Source organism: Meriones unguiculatus, chromosome 1 (genome assembly GCF_030254825.1).
Source record: "Meriones unguiculatus strain TT.TT164.6M chromosome 1, Bangor_MerUng_6.1, whole genome shotgun sequence".
In the NCBI taxonomy this organism is placed as follows: domain Eukaryota; kingdom Metazoa; phylum Chordata; class Mammalia; order Rodentia; family Muridae; genus Meriones; species Meriones unguiculatus.
Genome location: NC_083349.1, coordinates 123,891,617 through 123,907,990, shown reverse-complemented (window position 1 = coordinate 123,907,990; position 16,374 = coordinate 123,891,617). Strand labels below are relative to the sequence as shown.

Sequence of the window (16,374 nt, the reverse complement as noted above, 5' to 3'; positions counted from 1 at the left end):
GTTGCCTAAAGGTATGAAGAGTTACCACTGTAAGCTTCTTGAATGTTTGCCAGGTAACTGGTATTGGGTAGGGAGGCTGCTGGGTTCCGATGGCAGCAATGGGGGCTGGGAGGAAGGGCTCCCTCAGGGCAGGTGCCATCAAGTCTGGCTCCCCAAGCTGGACCTGAGCCACTGAGCCACCAGTAGCCCAGGCTGTGGGCATAGGCTGGACTTCTGACCTAAGGACGAGGGTGAGAAACCTACCAGGGGTGATGGCTTCATTGACTGCACCGTGTTCACTAAGAGAGGTCTTTACACGGGGTGGTGTGTGCATGTAATCCCCACGCTGAGGCATGTGGTTGATGAGTTCAAAGTCAGCCTGAGCTTAAAAAGCATGCTGGGCATGGTCGTGCAGGCCTTTAATCCCTGCACTTGGGGAAGAGAACTCTGAGCTTGAAGCCAGTCTGGTCTACACGGCAAGTTCCAGGTTAGTCAGGGCAAAGGAAAAGGAGGGAGCGAAGGAGTCACACTGAATAACAGGAGCCGACAGCTTGTGAAACAGACATATAAAATTCAATACCTTTCTCTGAAAACACGTGTTCGGTGGTACAATTAAAACAAGTAAAATTGATTTCATAAAACAAAATATAAAATATTGCTATACGACCCGTATCCCGTATCTTAGAAAACCAGCTATTTTGTTCACATACTTCATTAGACTATTTTTACCTAAGTACACCGCTAACAGTCCTGCTCATGCAAGTGACCTATTCTAGCTCCCTGAACCTAAAGAGACCCGCAATTGTATTTGTTACAGGCTTCATTATAAAATTACAGTGTAGAGTTTTGTTTTTGTTTTTTTTTTAAATATTTAAGTGTGTACAAAACATTCCCCTGCCACAGTAATGTAAATCCACGAAGGCTTTCTAGTTAAAACACACACAGTCACTGACACTTGGAGGCTCCAAAACAATGGGACTCAAAACTCGGAACATGGTGCAGCTGGCCCGCTCCTGGGGAGCTGTGCCTCTGTGTGGACACAGCTGGCTGACAGCTTGCACAGGAGCTGCAGGCCAGTCTTCCGTTAGCTCCACCTGGGGTGTGGGCACCACACGGTGACTGTGTGCTTGGGAGCGGACGGCTCTGCCACATGCGATGGTTTTTTTGCTATGCTAGGAAACGCTTGTGTTGGGGAAAGCAACATTCTACCTGCTCGGCCCACATTATCAAAAATAACTTAAGCTCTTCTCCAGGGAGGGGTTTCAAGGTAGATCTTCCTGCCCGCCTTCTCTCTGTACACAGATACCGTATTTATATATTATATATTTCTATCAGACATATATGTACACATTTACAGGCAGACCTTCAAAGAGATATTGCACTTATATACAAAGAAGCTTTCACTGAACTAACTTCACACTGTTCCCCACTTAAGTTCTTCATAAGAAAGGCAGTCCATACGTCCAAGGAAGTCGCAAGGGAAGGTTCCAGTAATGCACCCTGTTTAGTAAACATTGGAGGAGGAGAGCTGGAGGGAGAGGGCTCAGCCCTTTATTGCTCAGGGCTGGGCCCACTCCCCAAGGCAGTTGGCTTAGACTGAGGTCAGGCAAGAACACAAAATTCTCAAAGACAAACTACTGCCTTCCCATCTCTCTTCCAGCCAGCAGCCTGCCGCTATCACGGACACAGGCGGATTTTGAGAAGTAATACAGCAGATAACCCAAAGGTTCCACGGTCTGTTACATCCGGTACAAAGTCCTCACGCCTCGCTTTCTAAGCACATCAGAAATTCAAACGACAACGTATGGATTGCTATCACACGGAAAACACCAACCCAGCCCATTACAGGCGGCATCTTCTCTTTCCCTGATATTTAAGGTGTCTGCAGGGTGGGTGTCCGGGCTCCTCAGCGGGCCAAACTCTAAGACCTACGGGGCACTGTCACTGAACTCCCGTGCCTGGGGGCTGAGCGGCCCCACCCTAGATCTCTGTCAGGGTGAGCTTGTAGGAGCCGCCGGCGTCTTCGATCTGCAGCTGGAAGGTGTCTTCGTTGGAGTAGTGCTTCACGATGTTGTCGTCCATGTTCACCAGGATCCTGGACAAAGACAGGTCACAGGTCGCCGCCGTCCTACGGGGATGGCTGTGGAGCTAGGCTTGGTCTGCTTGGGCGTTGACTGGCTGGGACTTGTGGGGACATCGGTCACACCCTCCCATGCTGCAGGTCCCAGGGTGCCTCTGGCAAGACTAGTGAGGACTGGGTAGGGGGAACCAAGTAAAGGAAGCAGGTGGCAGACAGGAAACGCTGCCTGTTTTATCACTTCCGGCCTGGAGTGTTCACTGAATGGTACCCAGTGTAGAAAAGTAAACCCTAAGCTTATCTGTTATTCTATCTTAGACAGAATCAGAAGAACCCATCTCCATGGAGTCACAGCCACCTAACCATTACCTTTCCTGGCAGGCTACCCTCAAAGTTCAAATGAAGAGGTTAAGCTTAACCCCTCCCTTTAGATTCATCTAGAAAATTTCAACTAGTGTTTGGTGTAGAAATAAGACAAAAAGTCTCATACTATGGACTGTTTATCCAAACACTTCAACTAAAACAGAACTAAAAATAGTAATTTCTAGGGCCCAAAATATGGCTCAGCAGGTAAAGGGGCTTGCGGCCAAGCATGGCGACCTGTGTTCCGTCCTTGGTACCCACATGGTAGGAGAGAACTGACTCCGGAAAGTCGTCCTTTGACCTCTACAAGTGCACTGTGGCACTGATACACAATGACACACATACACACAAGTAACTAAATATAAGACACTAAAAATTAATTTCTAGTCAACAAGCAATTTTCTAGAGCTTGAAAATACAGCCCAGGGGAGGGTGCTCAAGAAGAAAGGGAAAAGGCTGTGGGGTCAGTCAAAACTGGTTTGAGTCACAGCTCCACACCACCAAAACCATGTGATCACAGATGAGGCCCTTCCTTCCCCAAGCCTCAGACGCCTCACTTAAAAACACTACACCCATCTCACAGACGTGAAGAAAAATGCCTAAGACGTGTGAGCCTGGCTGGTGATGGGCCGGGAGGGTCCTGACATCCTCGGCCAGGTCCCTCACACTCCCGGGAGAGGGGGGCCACCTCGGCTGTCAGGAAGATCAAGTTTAAGTAAATAATTTCCTAAGGGAAAGAAAGTGAGGCACGGTGCTTCAGACCTACACTCCCTGCCCTGGGGAGGCTGAGGCAGGAGCACTGCCGTGAGTTCAGAGTTAGCCTGGGCCACAGAGGGTGACCCTGACTCACTCTTCCACTTTCTCCCACACAATAACTGAAAGCAGGACCCCAGCTCTAACACTCGAGTTTTCATGGCTGCTTCTGGGCTGCATGCCACTGAAGGCGTGCGACCAGTGCTATAAGCGGCAAAGCACACTAACAGTGCTACAAGTGGCAGCCTTCAGGGGTACACAGATCACCTGTCACTACTCACCCTTTTTTGCACTTCTTAAATATTTTCCCAATCTTGTCATGGGGGACATCATACTTGTCTGAGATCTAAAAGAACAGAGAATAAAACAAACATGATTATATTTATCTTTTCACTTTACCTGTTTTTAAAAGAAGATTATTTTTCTTTATGCATATACCTGCACGTATGTGTTTATTAATTTTAAATTTATGAGTGTTTTGTCTGCATACTTGCGTACATGGTACGCAGGGCACTGGATCCCCTGGGTGTGGAATTACAGACAGCTGTGTGCCATCCGCTCCACCCAGGGAGCCAGCCCTGCTCCAGCCTTGCCCATTCGGGCCTCAGTGCCCACCAGGCCTACTCTGTACAGTTCACGGCACTGTTTGAGAATCTGCATGCATTCATCCTTGAGAGGCACGGACGTGTCACACAGGCACAAACTGAAAGTCTGTGTTGTCTTTAAGGAACGCAGACGCCAAAATGCTGGGCACACCTGTAAGCCCAGCACTCAGGAGGCTAATGCTGGAAGAGCGCTGAGCTGAGGCCGATCTAAGCAGGAAGGGAGGCCCGGAGGGACGAGCACCCATTACCTCATTTGATTTATGCTTCTTCATCGCACTTTCTGCATCTGAAGATTTCCTGTGAGTTTCCTGCTTGTTTTATTGCCTCCTGTCTTCCTGCCTGGGCAATCCACTCCATTTGCCATTGGGTCATTGTTCCGGTGCCTACAATGGCCCCTGGACAGCGCTGAGTGTGGTAGTGTGAACTCCCAGCACTGGGGAGCCTGAGGCCAGATTGGCTAGCTGATGAGTTCTAGACTAGCCTGGACTACACAGTGAGACCCTGGTTTTTGCTGGCTTTTAAAAGAATCATCAAGTGGGTTTTTTACCATATCACGGTTGTCAAAGGGAGCTGGGGGACATTTCTAGTCCAATTTCAATTATGTGTCGCTTTGAGATTAAAACGTCCATCTTTTTTAGGGCCTACAGTTGGAAAATGTCCCGGATGCTAGAATTCTGGCCGAGACAAATAAGAGAGGGGGTCCCATGCTTCTCCTACTGACACCCCAAGGGGACATGAGCTGGGCTGAGTGCAGCCCTCTAGCGGCTCCTGGGATTGGTGGTCGCCACAGGTCACACCTCTCCGATGTGCTCTGGGTAAGGTCTGGCATGGTTGGCAGTGACAAGCAGGGTGCAGAGGCAGCCTGGGAGCTGGAAGTTTTGTTCTGAGGCAGGCTTGTCTCAAGCTTTCAGTTTCTGCCCTAGTTCCCAGTGCTTTGGAGATTACACATGTTGCTACCAAGTCCAACTGAGCCATTAATTTACGGGCTACATTTTTAAAGCTTTACTGCTGTTGGCTTGTAAGTGGTTTGCTACATGAATTTTCTTTTTTAATCAAGAACATAAAAGTTAAACTCTCCCCTAGGCCATCACAAATTCGCTGCATACTGCCGAATAGATATGACAGAGCCATCCCCCTACCAACTCCAGGCCGGTCACAAGGGACAAGGCAGACCCTCAGTCAAGAGAGGATAGCCAAGGCAGGTCAAATGCAGGCAGTGCTACGAGCATGCACAAAGCATGGCTGGGAAAAGAGGTCAAGGTTCCGGTGTGACAGAGGGATCAGATGTCTAGTAAGATGCTTCAGGGGTATGCTGCAAGGCTCCCTTCATTTTTACAGAGACTGGGGTGGGGAGGTCCTACTTACTGCTTCCATCAAGCCCTTCAAGGATGGAGTCTTGAGCATCAGGGCATCGAAGACTTCCTCTGACTCCTTGCGGACATAGAGCAGCACTGTGGGTGGATTGCAGGGAGAGAAGAAGTTAATCCACGTGAGCGAAACATGAAAACAGATCGCAGGTACGAGGTAAGCTGGCCACACACAGTCCCACGAGGCACAGCAAGACACACCACCACAGAGAGAGCCCCAGGACCTAGGGGCAGCTTCCCCTGAATGCCGCCTCCCTCATATACTCAGGGAGGTGGTGGCCTGAAGGGTGACCATACAGGGGTGAAGCCAGATAAGCCATGTTCATGAGCTCACTGCTGCCTTAGAATTCTCATTCATCACCGGGAGCCAACACACCTCTCTTGGGCTCCTCAGTCCGAGCCAGCTTAGCAGGTGGAGGAACTACGAAGTCATCATCGGTGCCGAATGGCCCCCTTTTCAAGACAGACCTGTGAGGGGGCCAAAGCACAGTCGATGAACTTTGACTCGATGAACTGCACCAGCAGGAGTGTTTTTTAGAGCAGTTGCTGCACTTCAGACTCAGACCCCTTTCATTCTCTGTGTAGTCCAAGCCAGATGAGGACCAGGGCAGGGCTTGTTAGTGGGAGGCCCGGGCCACCCACATGGCATGCTGGACGGCCTCCATTGCCCAACATCCTTCCACTAACACAAAGCCTGCGACAGAAGACACGCCTAAGCAGGGAGGCTGCCTCCTTCCTCCGTTCAGCTCTAAGGAATTGTGGGTTTTATGTCACAGGCCAGAGGGAATCTCTGCAAGCTTTGTCAGGTGGACAGCTGTGGCCAACACGCATGGTCTATGCTGCCAGGAATTCCAGACCCACAGGTAGGACGGCCCGTTAGAGGGGTTGAGTGACAGCCACCGTGTAACTTCTAAAGGCTTAACATACTGTGGTGTCCACGGAAATAGCAGGGGAGAGTGGCCAAGGAGCATGGGAGGGAAGTGCATGGGTCTGAGCCACTGCTGGCAAAGCATGCATTCTGGGGAGGGTCTGTGAGGCAAGAGCGGAGGGACAGATAAGCAGAAGGGAGGACAGCAAGCGCTTTTCAGAACAAGCTTGAAAGCACCTTTGCGTCTTAGCTCCTCGCTCTCAACAGGCACTTGGTGAAGGTGTCTGCAGGAGCCCTGTCTGAAACACCAAAAAAGGAGCCAGTGGCTCAGGTCCAGTTGTCGGACAAGGTACAGCTGGCAACAAATGCAGGCTGGGAGTGGGTCAGAGAGGAGGGGAAGCAAAAACAGTACCAAGAAGGCCAGGCATGCGGCCTGTGCCTGCAGTCCTGGTACTCAGAAGCCCAAGGCAGGAAGAGCTCAGGAACCAGAGTCCAGGCTCGGCTGACAGCGAGTCCTAGGCTAGCCTGGGCCAGAGTCCAGGCCTGTCGTGAAAGCCAAAACCCAAAAGTGAGATGAAGGAAGAGAGGGCCAAGGGTGGCGCTGACAGCTGGGAGCTCCACCTCATGCACTTGTGTGTGAGGAGAAAACGTAGTTACCAAGGCAGGCTCCACGTTCAGCCCCAAAGCCACCATGAAGGACGAGCCAGGCTGGGTCTGCTGTGGATATTCTAACAGCTGGGGACTGCTGGCCACACAGCCTGAGGGGTAGGCAGCCAATTTACAGAGAGGAGTGCTAAGATCCGAGGGATAGCTAGGGTCCCCGACCCGGATTCTACACACTGCCTCCCCTATGGGGAACCAGCATTTCTTGGTAACTGCATAGGCAGTAAGAGTCAGAGTGCTCCCTTCCACACTGTGGGGTACTGTCTCCTCGTTTATAGGAGACAGGCACCTGGTATTTCAGCAGTGGTGGGCTCTGGGTCGGCTCTTTATTCATTTATTGGAAACAGGGGTCTTGCCATGATGCCCTGGCCAAGAACTCATTGTGTTTAGCCCAGGATGGCCTCAAATTCACATCCTCCTGCCTCAATTTCGGAAGTGCTAGATGGCAGGTGCCCCCACACCTGGTATGCTCAAACAGCTCGGAGGGAAACAAGTTCTTTGTACTGTATCTCTACGTTTTTGGTAAGTCTGAGATGATTTCAAAATGAAATGAGTTTATTACAGTAAAAACAAGACGGGACCCTTACCCTTCACCTTCCAGTTCCTCAGAGGGGAGAGAAAGCACCTGAGAACAAACACACAAAAAACACACATTCAGATTCCTTTCCAAACATGTTCAAATATCTCAGATGATAAGCAAATCAGTCCTAAGATGGAGACAATCTTGAATATGACCCTTCTTCTGAGAGACATAAGCCTGCATACACAGCTTCTGATGCCCAGATTTTTACAGCTTTCTTTGGCTTTACTGACTCAGAGCCCAAACCTGTGGGAGGCTGGCTGATACAAGCATTTAGTGAAATGGTGCCCCACTCATTCCCCAGCTCTGAATGGCTACCTCTGCAACAGAACAGCAAAGTGAACGAGCCCACGGGAGATGACACAGACCGACAAGCCTGAAATAGTCACTGGTACTCTCCCCTCCACAGAAAAAGCTTGCTGGCTCCAGCTCCCCCTGAGGCTGCTCACTAGAATCGGAGTGCTGGCAACGCCTCTGAAAATGCACTAGTCCTCACAAGTCTGTCCCGTAAGTGCATGGCTGGGTTTCTTTTATGATATTTACCTGACCTCAGTATAAAAAGAAAAGCCACATTCTCTTTAAACTCCTGCACCACAAAGCAAGACAGCGCTAGTTTTCAAATTTAGCATGAGTTAGCCAGGAGGTGGTGCTAGAGCACGCCTTTAATCCCGGCACCTGGGAGGCAGACACGGGCAGATCTCTGAGTTCAAGGCCAGCCTGGTCTACACAGTAAATTCCAAGCCAGCCAGATCTACACAGAGAAACCCTGTCTTGAAAAAACACACAAATAAATAAATAATAAAAAATATGTAGCTCGAGTTGCTAAGACATGGCTGTAGGGCACATGTTGGTGACATCCAGCAATGGGAACTACAAGGGAGCCTTCGGACACAGATGGTACCCACACTGAACTTAGAAGACAACAGCCTCGGACTCCAAGTGTGGTGCTATTCTCAACACCTTTAAATGAGCTACAACAGGAAAGAATACAAGTGGAACTGAGGTGACAGGCTCTGCATTGTGTCTTTGGAATGGGTATCACATCACCATGACTGAACATTCCGGAGAGCTTACTAATTGGCCAAGGGCCACTACAGTGTGACTCTCTGAAAATGCCAAGTTCTCCCCCTCCCCCAGGCCTTGCAGCTTCCCCAAGAGGCTGGTTACCTACATGGCTACCCCGCTGCAAGTTGGTAAAATGCACGTCAGGAATGAAGAGGACAGGCTGAGTGTCAAGATCCAGGAAGGGCTTGAACACTGTGATGTCCGTCCGTTTGTGTGAGGGCAGCAGCTGCACTTTAACATCAGAAACTGGGGAGAAAAAAACAGAAGCCACCAAGAGATTATAGCTATGGGCTGGTCAGGCGTGGTGGTGCACATCTTTAATCCCAGTACTCAGGAGGCAGAGGCTGGCGAGCTCTATGACTTGGAGGCCAGCCTGGTCTACACAGTGAGCTAGAACCAGCATCCAAATCAGCCTGAGCAGGGACTAGCCCATGACACTGGCCGGCAGCTCTGCGAGCAGGCCTCTGCCCTCATGTGCAGGTGAAGGTCTCGGCGCTGGCCCTGTACAGCAGCAGAGCCACAAGGCACTTGCCATGTCAGTCTCGCCCTGTCCAGCCTGTACTCTGCAGCGTCCAGGCTAAGGCTGGCGGGACTCGGCCACCACCAGGCATTCCCCGGGAACTGTGTTCAGTGCACTTGCCTTTTCTCTTGCTTTGCTTTCGTTCTTCGTCCCTGATTTTCCGTTCAGCTCCCTGAAGGCAAAGCAGACAAGACTCCGTGGATCAGATCCGCCGGGAATTACTCAGCTCTCTCCTCTCTGAAGTGAGCACCAGCAACGGGCTTGCCACATCCGTTTCCTCTCAGAAGCCCCCTCCCCTCACCCAGGTACATCGTAAGCATGTTTGGAAATGACACGGAAACCCCCTTCTACCATTAACAGATCTAACAGCATTCCCAACTACAGGAAGTCAAGCACAGGCAACATTTATTTTAAGCACAAATAAAGTGAAACTGCCTCTTCCTAACAGATGTGGCCAGGTTAAAGGTGAAGCCGAGGGCACCTGCTAGCGCACCACACTGCCTGCCAAGGTGTGGGTGCCTTCCCCCCTATTTCATAGGGAAAGACCCTGAAAGAAAAGATAAAATCTGGCCCTATGGCTCTTCCTCGTGGTGTGGTCAATGTTATCATGCAGAGGGGTGGATCTGTCCAAAGCCACGGTGACAGAAACAATCAGATGCCACTCACAAAAACAAGGGTGTCACGAGAGCTCTTTGTGCTCTATATCCTGTTAAAGGACTTATTTGTGCCATGTGTATCAGCAATGTCATGCAACTGAACCCACAAAAATATTCACAAAAACTTTACTCATAAAACCATGACCTGAAATGAGATAGCCTCCGACACACTAGAACGTAATACTGAATCATTTTGCTTTGTGTAGTGATAATGTCTCTGGGGGCTCGGATGACGTTATGGCTGCCCAGCCAGGCAGGAACTGCTGGCTTACGTTTCTGTTAACTATACTCCCCTTAGGAGGGAGGAAGTGGCAGGCTTCTCCCTGACCTTTGGCATCCTTACACGATAAGGGTTTGAAAAGAGACCGCACGCACTCCTGCCTACGCTAGAAGGCGCTAACACACCGCACTGTAGATGGGCAGCCTGCTTAGAATCGCCATGGACAGGCTGGAGAGAGGGCTTGGAAGATCAAGTGCTTGCAGCCCAAGGATAGGACTAGGGTTCAGGTCCCCAACACCCATGTCAACTCTGGGTGGGCACTGCCGCCCTGTCTATGATCCCGGTGAACAGAAGACAGGGACAGTGCAACCTGGAGAAAGCTGGCTAGCTAGAGCTGTCAAGTTGGTGATCTAAGTTCAAAGGAGAGCCTGCCTCAATATATATGGGGGAAGGTGAGTAAAGGAAGGTCTCCAACATCAAAGCCTGGCCTCCCCACACATCCCCCGCCCCCAGGTTCTCACATGAGCATCCACATGCAAATAAACAATACACAGGTGCACACACACCACACACACAAATAAAATAATTGCTGTGTGCTATTGACACAGCTTCCCCGAGACAGAGAAGCAGGCCAGTGTCCCAGCCCCATGCTAACCCAAAACAGAGCTGTGCTCCCATGCCTTCCAACAACCTAACCTCACCTCTGCCCCAAAGGCAGCTTCACCAAACGGTATTATCAGCCGTATCCAGAAAGAATAACAAGGAACTCCGGCTCCTGCCAAGATAAAGGCTTATGCTCTACCCAGAAATGACAGACCCTTGCTAATCTCAGGAAGCAAGGATTCTGAGGGCCCTGCAGAACAGGAGAGGGCAGGCAGGCCCTTAGCTGCAGGCCCGGTGCCTCCAGGATCCCAGCTGAAGGAGGACAACAAAGCACCAAGCCAACACTCAACCCAAGAGCTCGGCAGCTTCCAGGTACGCAGGCGCATAGAGGTTATTCCAAACCAGGGAGAACACAGCCCTGACAGAGAAACACCCCCAAATGCACCCAGGGTAAACATACTGTCTGTTCCCACCAACTGAACTGGAAAAACTTTCCTCTCATGGGGCACTGGGCTGACACCCAGGAAACTCCTGCTCAGTGGTGCAGAGTAATTAGCCTGACAGAGCATGGCTTGACTGTCACCTATCAAATCCTCAGTTGACATCTGAACGAAGCAAACTGTTTCCAAGAAACTTAATGAAGTCTCAGGACAAATAAGAAGAAGAGTCCCAAATAAAAAATTGCCTAGTTCCCAGCAAGGCAAAATACACAAGGTCCCGTACCCAGCAAGGTAGCAGACAGTCCCCAAAATAGGAAGGAAATCAAACCACTGAGGGAAACCTGGACACAGTAACTTTATACCATATGCCAAAGACCGTGGAAAAACTACACCTGGCTGGGCTCGGAGTGTGGCTCAGAGGGACACAATGGCCTAATATGAACGAGACCCCATGTTTGGGCCCAGGACCATAAGAGGAAGCACCCAGAGGAAGCACCCAAACCAACCAACAACAGCACCACCACCAGCAGCAAATCCGAAGCCATCGCTTGCTAGTAGAGGCACAGAAGGCGTAAAAGGGGTCCAGCCTTAATTTTCAGGCATGGAAACTGCCATGTCTGAGCTGAAAACGCCAATGGATGGAGTTCAGTTCAGCGGATCAGACCTGACCATGGATCAGTGGACCTAGAGTGATGGAAACTATCTGAAAAGAAGAAAAATCAAACAATGGTAACCACAGGCAATTGGCGAAACTCAAAGCACCTCACAGGTGCAACTAGAGAACCTGAGGGGAAGAAGCAAGCATGTCCAAAGAAACAACAGCCAGGCGTGTTCCAAACCCAGTGAAAGCCACAGCACTCAGAAGCTCAACAAACTCAAGAACATGGAACCTCGTCAGACTTAACTGCTCCCAACCCTTGGTAAGAGACATAGACAGGGAGCTCCCAAGCTCGGGACAGACGTGGGTGGTTGCAGTCCTGTCCACAGTACCAGCAAGGACGTGCAGCAGCTGTGGACCGGCAGCAGGATCTTGCACAGCATGAGAGCTGAAGGTGCAGTGCGCTCTTCTCATGCAGAGCAGCTGAGGCACTCACTCCCAGTTCACGCACACCACAGATGTTAAAGGAAGTCCTGGGACGGTGTGGGGACTTCTGGCTATAAGCTCTCGGATTCTCTCTCATTATCACTTGCTGGGAATGCGCTTGGGCACACCAAGGCTTGTCCCAAAACATTATCCTGAAGAACCTGCTGCCTGTTACGGCTAGGACGACTATGACCCGATGAAGAGACTGACTTCTGGGGGAGTGTCAATGAGATGGTGGCGCAGAGACCTCGGAGAGACAGACAGGAGGATCAGGAGTTCAAGGGCATGCTCATCTCGCTAATGGGCACAAACTGCCTATGACAGTGTCTCAGAGACCGAAAGGATGAGCCAGGGAGCTTATAAAAAAAGCAGCCGCCCAAGTTCCATGGGTTAGAAATCCAAACTTTGTGGCATTTTCTCTAAAAGTGTGCTCAGTGCTTACTGCTCCAGAAGGCCAAAGCAACTATCATTTATCAGACGACATTATGAGCTAAGCAGCTCCTAACAAAGGGACAACAAAGTCCAACCTCCTTAGGAAAGAAACAGGCTGTCAATGCAGGGAAGGGCACCCTGAAGTGTCTCACTTCTACTTTCTGACCACAAGTGGAGACCAGGCTCATAAAGTGAGAGTTCCGAGAGCCAGGAGAAGGCAAGCGAAAGGCACCAAATAACGAGTGTGTCAGCCTCAAAGAGCACAGAGACAGGGTGCAGGTGGGCGGCAAAGAGCTGAGGCAGCTCCAGCTTGCAGAGGCCTTGTGAAAAATAAGCCTGTGTTGTGTGGCACTCAAACAATGAACGCATACATTCTTAAGAGTGCCCAGGGAAATTATTAGCCAGGAAGGATTTGACAGAAACATCAGATGTGGGGAAAAAAATGTTTGAAAAAAACTGTAATTTTGCTAGTCTTATTAAAAGAACACAAACATTCTGGTAGCTCCTCCTAGGACTTTTTTTTTTTTAATTTTATTTTTTGCTTTTGATTTCCCAGGCTGCTGGCTTTGGAATTTCTTTTATGGGTGCCACACGGTGGATGGTATTAGAATCAGTTTTTCTAAAATGGGCAATTTTAGAGATGCAAGACGCTAATGCCGGACAACTAGGATTCTCTCCAGTGCCCAAGAGTCAAGAGCAGGTTCCCCAAGGAGCACTGTTGGGCTGAACTAAGACACAGGCAGGCTCGGTGATGGGCTGTTTGAGATGTGTGTGAGCGCGTGCAAGCACTCCCGATCTCTTGGCCTCTCAGGTGCTGGAGCCACACACCTGGATCATCAGGGTTTCTCCCAGCTACAGAGGAATGAGGTCAGACGGGAAGCCTGGCATAGGTCAGAGGAACTGGTACCCAGCAGCTGTGACTCACTGTTTCCAAGCGCAGCCCACGGGAAGCACCTGTGTACCCGTAAGGTCCGCACCTGACCCTGGGGCCCGGGAGGGAGCGGGTTACACGGAAAGGGGAGGGAAGGCTGTTAACTGACTAGCTGGAAGCTGGGGAAATGATCCTGGGTCAGCTGTGGAAGCCGGAGGTGGTTATCATGAGGGAGCAGGAGGCAGAAGAACCGGAGGCCCTCTAAAGATGCAGAGGAGGCAGTCTAGAGAGGAACGCAGCCCTGCTCACACTTTCAGCGTCAGCTCGGGAAGGCTGATAGTCTTTTACTATCGGCAAGTAAAAGGCTGATGCGTTCAACCACCGGGTTTGAGATCATCTGTTACAGGTGGCCACCCTGGCCTACAGATGCGCCCAGGCTGGCTGCTGAGAAAGCTCTCTGAACTGGAAGGTCCCAGGCGCCCTCCAGTGGTCCAACAGCACTACCAGAGCCTGTGACTTGACAGAGAAGGCTTGGCGCTGCACCTGGCCAAAGCAGCCATGTTTCCCAGGAGGAAGCAGCTGCTGCAGAGAAACTGGTGAAATGTTGGGGCAGGCCTGCCGAAGGGGCCTTTGGGGAGGTGAGTCAGGTGGAGGGTGGTCAGTGCAGCAGTTACTGAACTGAGCCCAGGACCTGGTCCCCATCCTGAACCACACACAAGCAACAAAACGCGGCGTCGGATCTTCTCATCTTTTTAGTTCTATTTCCCGTTCCTTCTATGATGCTTCTTTTCAAGCAAGCGTAAAATTTTAAGTGCCCATTAGAGGCCAGTATCCCTGTGTGTTAGGAAGCCTGGGTGTTCTTCCAGAAGGACAGCCCACCTCAGGTGTTCTGCCCTAAGCCCACTGCTCTCACCTTGTCGCAGAAGACCTTGATCTGGCAGTAGGCCCGGTGCACTGGCTTGTTGCTGCGGTTGTTGTAGCTGTAGGTGTCGATCTGAATGTTGAGTGGCAAGCCCTTCACGCCCTTCTGAGAGGAGAAATCTGTGCTCAAGCAGTTCACGGAGATGAAGACCTGCGAAGGAAGAGAAGGCCCCATGAGCACCAACTCCAGCAGCCAGCCCAGCCCAGCCTTTGCAAATGCTGACATGTGGACACCGGAGACTCCCATGAAAGAAGCCGTTTAGAGGTAGCAGAGGACTCATCTAGAGAGCAGTTCTGCACATGGGTGTGGACAGGAAGAAGGAGCGCACAGAAGCTCTGTTTATTCCCTGGCTTGCTCTGGGGGATCGGCTAGGACAAGTGGGCAGTGTGGTCGTCATGGCTGATGTCATCTGCCAGGGACAGCATAACGTGTCTCTTAGCTGCTGGGACAGCTCTGCACATGCTCTAGAACCACCTGTACCTTCGCTGTCACCTTTTAAGATCGTCTGTAGCAGCCTGGGTCCCTTTAAGAAAAAGCTGAGTTCTTCTAAAGTTTGACTATAAAACGTCAGAGTTTTCTTGCAATCCAGCCCCCTCATATGGAAACACCTTCCTTTCTATTTCCTGTGAGTGTCTGGACACAGAATCACATTGGGCCAAGTCCTCAGAGAATCATTTATAATTCCAGGGATGTCCCAGACTCTCTGGGTGGCCTTTCATACTTCAAATATAATTTGGATTTAGCACATGCTTTGGTAGCCACTGTACTTGGCAAAGTTTTTCACGGGCTTTAATTATTATGCTGGCCTACTGAACAGTCACAAAGCACTGCCACATTCCCCACTGAAGGAGTCTCCACAGAGATGTGGTTGAACCATACCTGAAGTCATGAAGACATTATGCTGGGTTGGGGGAGCCTTCGTACAAGGGAGGAAAGAGCAACTGGGTAGGCCTCAGTGGACATGCATTCTCCAGACAGTCACAGAACACTCCAGAGAGCAGGGACAGGCACTGAGGTCACACCTGCTGCCAGCATCTGAAGTCCCAGGGTCCCACATGGACATTTTTATGTCACTAGGTCCAACAGGGTCGGTACCACAGAACAGCTGGCATGTCAACTGGCAGAGAAGCCCAGATTCTCCCTTTCAAAGAGGAAGTCAGAGGCTTTATCTTCTAGCAAGTTTTTTCAAAAGCTTAAGCAATTGGAAACACACAATCATTGTGGTGCAAGAAACTTACTGAGCGAAGCTGGTAGGGTTCTGTGTAGTTCGTGAGCATGCTCCACCCCCTGATTTTATGGTTCTGGACTTTCAGTCTGTCTAACATGGTCAGGTGCTTTTGACTTCCCAGGCTGCTGGCTTTGGAATTTCTTTTATGGGTGCCACACGGTGGATGGTATTAGAATCAGTTTTTCTAAAATGGGCAATTTTAGAGATGCAAGACGCTAATGCTGGACAACTGGGATTCCCTCCAGTGCCCAAGAGTCAAGAGCAGGTTCCCCGAGGAGCACTGTTGGGCTGAACTAAGACACAGGCAGGCTCGGTGTTGGGCTGTAAATGGGTATGGGCTAGGGAATGTGCCCTGCAAGGGCACTAAATGGAAGAGAAGAGGACAAGAAAGAAAAGCCAGAGGAGAATTACAACCACAGGAACCAAGAGCAAGTTCTAGGCTAGAGAGTTACCCACTTTGCCTAAGGGGGGAAAGACCAGACATCCAGGAAAGACTGGGACATGCCCAACATTTGAAGATCACCAGCCTTCCCCAGATCTTTCTCGCTGTCCCTGGGCACTGTCAGTCCCACCTCACTGCTGACCCTGGCAGCTTCCATACTGATCTGGTCAGGTCCTCCCCACAGCTCTCCCCTGCCTGTCCAGGTCTGCAAGGGTCCTCCTGGATCCTGTCCTCCACAAAATACAAACAAAAAACAAAGAAACAAACCTGTCTCTCCATACACGCTTGGGCAGCCCTGATCTGTGCTTGGGACCACACTGGGCTCTTTAGACTCTACATCCCTATCCCTGTGCCCAGAAGAGGGCACTGTCCCTCCACATTCGAAGCTCCATGCACTGGAGGGCTGTCCCAGGTGGGAAGTGAAGGCGCCCATTTCAGTGCTTTCCAACCTTGGTGACGCTTACTTCCACAAGGTGCAGCTTTTGGTCGGGGACCCTTTTGAGGGTGCTCAGATGTGTCCCTCTCTCTAGACTGTTCACACCCTGGCACTGTATCTTGCTTCTAAATATTTTTCTAATAATTTCCAGTAAATAAACAAAATTACTTGACTTCAAAAAACTTTGCCCGTGTGTACGT

At 50.5% G+C, this 16,374-nt stretch overlaps 1 protein-coding gene across 2 annotated transcripts in view; it reads right to left on the bottom strand.

Moving 5' to 3' along the window:
- Positions 1-530: 530 nt before the first annotated feature.
- Positions 531-16,374, bottom strand: part of Grhl1 (grainyhead like transcription factor 1) — a 45,019-nt gene continuing 29,175 nt past the window's right edge. For both annotated transcript variants that reach the window (XM_021661606.2, XM_021661598.2), the window contains exons 9-16: positions 14,060-14,218; positions 8,961-9,012; positions 8,427-8,566; positions 7,263-7,300; positions 5,521-5,612; positions 5,143-5,228; positions 3,454-3,518; positions 531-2,074 (exon numbers count right to left, since the gene is read on the bottom strand). In XM_021661606.2, the coding sequence (XP_021517281.1) occupies positions 1,960-2,074; positions 3,454-3,518; positions 5,143-5,228; positions 5,521-5,612; positions 7,263-7,300; positions 8,427-8,566; positions 8,961-9,012; positions 14,060-14,218 (747 nt within the window). In that variant the 3' untranslated portion in view covers positions 531-1,959. The remainder of the gene's footprint in view (positions 2,075-3,453; positions 3,519-5,142; positions 5,229-5,520; positions 5,613-7,262; positions 7,301-8,426; positions 8,567-8,960; positions 9,013-14,059; positions 14,219-16,374) is intronic.